The sequence below is a fragment of the Ammodytes marinus genome (assembly GCF_949987685.1).
Source record: "Ammodytes marinus genome assembly, chromosome: 15".
Taxonomy (NCBI): domain Eukaryota; kingdom Metazoa; phylum Chordata; class Actinopteri; order Uranoscopiformes; family Ammodytidae; genus Ammodytes; species Ammodytes marinus.
In genome coordinates, this window is record NC_137219.1 from 21407586 (window position 1) to 21415305 (window position 7720).

General features: G+C 42.5%; 1 protein-coding gene across 1 annotated transcript; it reads right to left on the reverse strand.

Annotated features, from left to right (window-relative positions):
* Window positions 1-224: 224 nt before the first annotated feature.
* LOC307261476 (calmodulin-1-like) lies at window positions 225-7720 on the reverse strand. Its single transcript, XM_080042030.1, has 6 exons — window positions 7595-7720; window positions 2227-2257; window positions 1928-2071; window positions 1734-1840; window positions 1447-1582; window positions 225-1225 (listed from the first exon to the last, which is right to left on the reverse strand). Exons 1-6 carry the CDS (start codon window positions 7595-7597, stop codon window positions 1197-1199), a joined length of 450 nt encoding a protein of 149 aa, XP_079898156.1. The 5' UTR covers window positions 7598-7720; the 3' UTR covers window positions 225-1196.

Genomic DNA, 7720 nt, shown 5'->3' on the forward strand with positions numbered 1-7720 from the left:
CCTACTGTACATACATTAGCTGCTTGAAAACTCTTGTATTGTATGAAAGACAGACTAGTTGCAACTGTTGGTGAATGAAACTGTTCTTAAATGAATATACTGGCCATTTCAGAATGCAGGAGCTGACCATGTGGGCTTCAGTGTCTACAGAATCAGCCTTCACTGAAACTTAACATAGGCCAGCCTATCTCTGAGAAACAAATACACAAAGACCCATACTGACATGTTAGTTCACAGAATTTTATTGGAAAAACACCATGTAAAGACTAGCATGTACAATTTGGAATGCAGATCAACTGAGCAGAACAGTTGGACTGGGACGGGCCTCACCCACACTCAACACAAACACAAGATAGAAATGCTGCAAAGCACCAACCTGTCACCATTAAACTGGAATTAAGAACAAATCAAGACCTGTAGGAACATGATGCAACATACTGTACCTCAGCATGCTTCAGGGATTTAAGTTCAATACTGGCTTCTACACTTGTTTTTATTGATTGAAGATCTTCAAACAAAAGCCCCAAAAGGTGCTTTAAAGCCCACCCCACCCCTCCAAATAGTGATGAATGACCCACTGTGCCTAAAGGGCTCAAATCTCTCCCCCACCCACGATTCACCCTCAAAAAGGTAAACACACAAAGGTTAAAGTGAGTATCCTGACATGCCACAAACACAATCTAAAATGTGGTCTTATTCCATTTGAACATTTTCCTTAAAAACATCCATGTTGTCTCTGACTTTATTGAGATAAGCAAACTACATCCATCTAACCCCTCCCTCCTCAACAGCCTTCTGCCATTGGGCTGTCAACAGTGACCCATCTAAAGCTGCATGCATCAAGAACTGAGAAAAAGTAAAGAGGAAGTCATAGAAGAAAGGCCATATAGGCCAGCCCATAGAATCATGATGACAGCAGGAAGCAGAGGAGCAGTGGTTAAGCTGCCAGCTGCAGAGAGGCTGCTGAAGATCTGATTGGGCAGCTCAGCGCTGGGGGGCGGGGAATACAATCCAGTACATGCAGATTCATTTAGGTTTTTCTTTTGGTCTTTTAACTTTTTTAGCTTGTTTGTATGGACAGATTTTCAGTTTTCCAACATTAATTGTAAGTCGTCTATACAGAAAGTTTGAATAAATGTAGATTTTTGCAATAAGAGGTAAGAAAAACAATTGACTGTCTTTAATGCGAGTCCAGTTCATCTGGCAGTCATCATCTGAACAAATTCTGTGGATAAAAATGAAAAAGCCATCAGGAACAATATTTCACTTTTGTACAGTAATAAAACAATATCATACTAAAAGAAACTATGAGACACACTGCTACAGTATTTGTCAGCTCACATAACTAGCTGTTCATAGTTAATCACTCTCCTAATGATGGAAGAAAGGAGGTGTGTTTTTCCTAACAGTTGTGGTTGTTTCCAGTGAGAATTTGCTTTCTTGTACCTTCATAGTTGACCTGTCCGTCTCCATCCATGTCTGCTTCTCTGATCATCTCATCTACTTCCTCATCAGTCAGCTTCTCCCCGAGGTTAGTCATCACATGACGCAGCTCAGCTGCACTAATGTAACCGTTACCATCCTGAGCAAAACACATACAGCATTAACACAGTGTATGATGGAGACAATACTTTGAGTATCATCGTCAGGCTTAACAGAGGCAAGCAGTGTTCTACTTAGTTTTCAGGTTAAGCCTAGGGAACACTCTGATTGCATTGCACACAGACACACACCTTATCAAAAACCCTGAATGCTTCTCTGATCTCCTCCTCACTGTCAGTGTCTTTCATCTTCCTTGCCATCATTGTAAGAAACTCAGGAAAGTCAATGGTCCCGTTGCCTGGGAGAGAGAAGTGAGTTATAAATACATCCAGTCAATACTGTTTCAAACAGTAAATCCTCATATGTGGAGGAGGAAGCCGCATACCATCTGCATCCACCTCATTGATCATGTCCTGGAGTTCTGCCTCTGTGGGGTTCTGACCCAGTGACCTCATGACAGTGCCCAGCTCCTTAGTGGTGATGGTCCCATCTCCATCCTTATCAAACAGGGAGAAGGCCTCCTTGAACTCTGGACAGGCACAAAGACAAATCATGATACAAGGTGGAGGAGAGGATGAAAGACAACATGTCAGTAACAGGGGATGTGTGATGATGCATAGACCTATACAGAGAATGTGTGTTTATTATTAAAGATGGTAAAGTTATATTATACTATCCCCTTACCTGCAATCTGCTCTTCTGTTAGTTGGTCAGCCTTTAAAACAAGAACAGGAGAAAAAGACATGAGAAAGGAGGAACACAAAAATGAATACACTTACATTTAACAACTTAAGTAGATTCAAGCCTTCAGGTGAAGGTTGGGAAATAACAGGTTTTAAATGACCCATGTCCTGCAGCGACGCATTCATCTTTATTTACTTACAACATGTTAAAAACCCTGCTTTCTAGTTGAAGGTAAATATACAAAAGCCATCACATTGTGTAACAACCACAGGTCATGGGAAGTCAGGCTGCTAGGACATACCCAGCATTAGCCATTAGAGCAAGAAAGTGTTGCCAGAATGGCCAGACATAATAAAGAAGAAAAGAGAAAGAACTTGGGTTAAGAACTGGTATGAACTTGACACTACACTCAAGAGTGATGCAGATCTTCTTAAAACATCGATGGATTGAGTATAAGGCCATCAACGAGCCATACATTTACACCAATATATGATGCTGAAAGCACTAACACCCATTGACTCTGTGTGCATCTGTGTACAACCTTTAAGCCATCAAACTGGATATCTGTGAGGTCTGCCACCAGCTTCATTGCTTTTGGTTCAGGTTTCTTAGCCTGTCCTCCACCTCTTCCATCCAGAAAGGCACCACCTCCTCTGCGCTGCTTGACATCCACTCCTCTCCTTGCTGCTCCTCCCCCCATGGATCCTGTTGATTTGATGTTGAGGCCGTCCACTGCCCCGCGCACCATCACCAAGCCTTCAGCCAGACACTCTGCCCTCTTGCTGTTCACCACGCCTTGTTTCTTCACCTCAGCCAGCTCTGCCTTGGTCCTCTGCAGGCAGTTCCTCAGGTCCTGCATCTCCCTGACCAGACTGTCCATGCGGCCGGAGGAGGAGTCCATGAGCATCTGGAGGAAGGCTCTGTAGCTCCTCTCCTGCTGCTGGATCAGCTCATTGAAGTAGTGCTGCTGCTCGTCAAACAGGTCGTAGACCGTGTCCAGGCTGACCAGCTCGTCCTCGGCCGGGTACAGGGCCACTTTCTTAGGCAGCATGATCAGGGAAGGGTGAAGGCATGAAGGGCAGGAGTGGTGTCTGAGGATGGGAGGAACAGGTGGAGGAAAATAATGGTGGCCAGACATCTATCAGTCGCTCCTGTTTGTAAAAAGGATGGGTAGGAGGGAATGGCTGGCAGGAGAATTTGCCATCTCCTAAAAGTTACATAACTATTGGTGAGGGGAGAAAAAAAAGTTCAAGACTTGACTTGAGTAGATGGCAAAAGATTGTCTTGTAATCCTCCTAGATAGGTGGTAGATAGGTGGTAGATAGGTGGTAGATAGGTGGTAGATAGGTGGTAGATAGGTGGTAGATAGGTGGTAGATAGGTGGTAGATAGGTGGTAGATAGGTGGTAGATAGGTGGTAGATAGCTGGATGGACAGTCGGTGAACAGCGATCCCATGAGATGAGTGAATAGTTGCAGGAGTTGTCTTTCAATCCGTCCAGCATGAGATGGATGACAGAAGGTTTCACAGTCCCTGTGGTGTATCACGGCTCAGTCAATTGGCTCTGACCTTACAGCCATTGTCTCTCTCTCTCTGGAGTTGGATGAAGAGATGATGGAAAAATTGCTCCTTCTGTTGACGTTTTCCAGATTACACGTCCATCTCTCAATAGATCTGTCTGTTGATCTGACTTGGTGTCCTCATGTCTTGCAGTGCCCTGAGAGTACGTGACCAGCCGCTGTCTTTGCCTGGCTGTTACCTGACTACAACTGGGTGAGACTTTGGAGGAACTGTGCTCCCCCTGCCTACATGTCAGTGTGTGTGAGCCTAGGCATGACTATGAATGCTTAGATGTACAGTAAAGCTGGACGCACAGATGAAGTGACCACCTCCTGCAGTAGTTCAATAAATGAAGAGCCTTCAGCACTTTGACAGACAGAGACAATGGTTGTGTGCGTGAGGCCAGGCCAGAGGAGGTCACTGGGATATTGATTTAAGGTGTGTGAGAGTAACAGTGTCCTGACTGGGGGAGGTCCCTATATGCATGTGTTAGTCTGCAGCCTGTCATCTCACTGCTACGGTTGCAGCTCCTAGGGAGGATCAGTTGGCCGGTCATCAGCATCATGGGTCACATAAGGGCTCCTATTCACACAGCCTCCGAGGGACACACTCATTTAACCGCGAGTTCACCACAAGTCCTACGTTGAGCTTTGTTTAATGTGAAAGAGACAATATGGCCTACTGACATAACCAAGGTCAATCCACACCAATAAATCCATATAATGTATGTGTGCAAGAATGCATTCTAACCAGACAAACAAGATACTGTTGCCAACACACTCAAACAATTCACATCTATTCTTCATGTTTTGAGCAACGATATAATAGTGATTTCTATTTTTAAGACCCATGTTGAGATATCAAATGTTTTTCTGAATGTTGTAGCAAATTAACATTTAAAAAAAGCGAATAAACAGTTTGGTGGGTTTTTAGAAATCAAAGCATAAAAGGTTTTTACTCTTGACTGACTATATTTGGTCTGACCTTGAGGACAGAGAAAGTGGAAGGTAGTAGGAGAGGTGAAAATAACTGTCAATACTGAACTAACTCTTCTAATACCCAGGACAAACTCCTCACAAGGTGCTGCATTACATGACAATACACACCACATTCCTGTTTGACAGTGCAAGTGTAGCATAGGCCTGAAGAATTACTTCCACAATAACCAGAGACACCATTTAGAAACATACAAGGAAAAAACAAGAACATGAGAAAACCTGAACACACTTCACCCTCAAACAGCAGTAAGCTGACTTACATGGCAATGCTTAAACAATTCAAACAGACAGACAGGAAACATGACTACTGCAACAGGGATGTCTCAGATCCACACACTACTTCCTTTATTCAACATTTTGAAATGTGGCTACAGCAACCACAAACTATGGTGACCAATCCAACATGTAGATACAAACACTCCTATAACTCAAATCATATAAGAACATATGAATAGTCAGTAGTTCAACACCCATCCTTCAAGTAGTCATTGAGATTTTTTTTAAATATTTAGACTTATATACCAATTCCCAAACAACATGGTTTTAAAGCTTATGCAACTGACTTCGGTTGAGGTAACCAAAAGTTATAGGCTTAAATGAAAGTTAAGAAGCTATGTCCGTCACGTGACAAATGTTTCAAATAATAAATTCAAGTAGGCTTGACACACTGTTGAGACCAACTACCGTAAGACTGCTACTACAGCCATACTACAGGAGTAAATAAAAAAATACTGCACTGGTTGGTCAACTGGATTTGGACTCAGGTTTTCTGGAAATGCTGAAATGTTATTTAAAATGAATATAAATCAGCAAATATTTCCTAATTGGGATGCATGATTCTAACACTAGGACATGTGTGAAGGAGAGCAACTGCCTCCACAAGCTATTAACTACATACTATGACAAGAGCATGCTGCTACCTCTACCTGGGGACGGCAAAACCTGTCTCAACAACTCTTTGCAGAGATTTATTATCACAGAGTGTAAGGAATGTATGCAGGCTAAAGAATGCATGTCAAATTTGTGTGTATAGGAGTATTTTCATATACGAGAATGACTTTGATGAGAGTAAGTCGCATGAACAAACTTTTAAGTCTCAACTGGGCGATGCACTTTCCCTTTTGAATTTGATTGGTCTCTTGGTTTGCAGGCTATAACCAAAGGATAACAGAGTGGGGGCCATGCCTGATCCTACCCACCCCATCCAACATGTCCAATTCCTGTCCTCAGTTCACAGAATGCACCTGCCAATCCACCTTTCCCCATCATTCTGCATCTTTTCAATCAGTTGCTTTAGTCATTTGTCTCCAATAAAATATTCATGGTCATTGTGTGTGTGCGTGTGTAATTGCTGAATTCAATGCTTCAGCTGCTATTTTGCAAGTGACTGAAAAGAGAAGAGAGAGACAAAACATTCAACAGGTGGTGGTGGTATACACTCGAGATAGAAAACTAGGTGTCCCTGTTTACATGAAGCATGTTATCTTGTTAAGTAATCTCATTTTGAAACAAACAAGTACGGTCCCGGATGTGTTGACAGGACCAATGTTAGCTTAGCTAACTCAATACACCCTAATTAAAGCGAGCAGATAAGGGTGTCCCACTATGGCTACATCAACAGTGCTAGCAGCTTTCAGCCAACATGTGGTAAAAACAAAGCTAAAGTCAATGGTCACAATATTCCGTAACAACAAAAGGAAGTTAAGACTTTTTTTTTCATCATTATATTAGCTTGACACATTTGATTATACAATTAAATTAAAGTACAATGTTAATAGACTGTTAGAAAAAGAAAGAAAAAAAAATAGAGCGCAACAGTGCTCTATTTTGACTGTGTAAGAATGGTTGTCTGTGAGTAAACGAGGCATGCTGGTGTGTATTTGCCTGCCAGTGTGGCTTGTGTGCATTTGTCATTTTGCTTGTGTGTCTTTGTTGAATAATTTGCGTGTGGGTGAACAGGTGATGCCGGTAGACAGAGGGGTGAGTGAGTAGAAAAGGGTGCTGCAGGAGATAGGTGACACAGGTAGAGCCTGTAGGTGCAGAGAGAGGGACAGTTCATCTTTGCTATCAAAATTCTTTTCACTCTTTCCTACTTTGAGCTGCAACTGCTGCACTGTCTTATGTTTTATATTGACTCTAAAAAACAATGATCGCCTACCATTGTACAACTTCCAATAAAAGTAGCCTACTTAATCTGCAGGCACAAGATAAAAAAAAAAGCAAATCATGATTGGGCAATTGTAAAGCTATAGCCTATATTATATTGTCAGGATACAATAGCCGATAGTTCCAGCAAACCTTTTCTATTGTAATGTTTAGAGTTACAGCTTCTACAAAGGCAATAAATGAAGTAGGCCATTCAAAACGTGTATTTGCTGGATAGACCTCAAAAGCAGCAAGCCACGCCTACGACACATCTGCCTCGTGCGCCAAACAATCGCCAATTAATAGGAAACTGGTCAATTTGATACACCGGCACAATTACTACCACCTGTAGGCCTAACAAACAGCGCACTGCAGGGTATGGTAATACAACTCTCACAGCACTGTTATAATTGAATTGATGCCTACAGCTAGTTGGAGCAGTAGGCTATTAATAAGTTTATTTTCCGATTAAGTGCAGCAGCTGTTAGAAAGGTAACTCAAAGGTGCAGCCTCCTCGCGCTCTATACAATGGGCTACGTCTCTATCCGGGAGAGACTTACAAATAGCCTACAAATAAAATAAAACTCCTGGCTGGCATTCAGTCAACTAAACACAACTTTAAGCTGTATCCTACATGTATCACACCATGGCTGCTTGAATACTCACCATGCCTGTTGAGTTGGAAACGTCGGTCTGTGAGCGCAACAGGAAGAGAGGAACGGACGGTTGACACTGAACGATGCTTCATGGATGCGCGCAGTCAGAACGAACCACTGCTGTACTGTTCAATGT

Coding starts and splice junctions, on each gene's coding strand:
- LOC307261476 (XM_080042030.1), bottom strand. Junction 2,072..2,226: donor AACAGAAGAGCAGATTGCAG/GTAAGGGGATAG, acceptor GTGCCTGTCCAG/AGTTCAAGGAGGCCTTCTCC. Junction 1,226..1,446: donor CGGACAGGTCAACTATGAAG/GTACAAGAAAGC, acceptor TTTTATCCACAG/AATTTGTTCAGATGATGACT.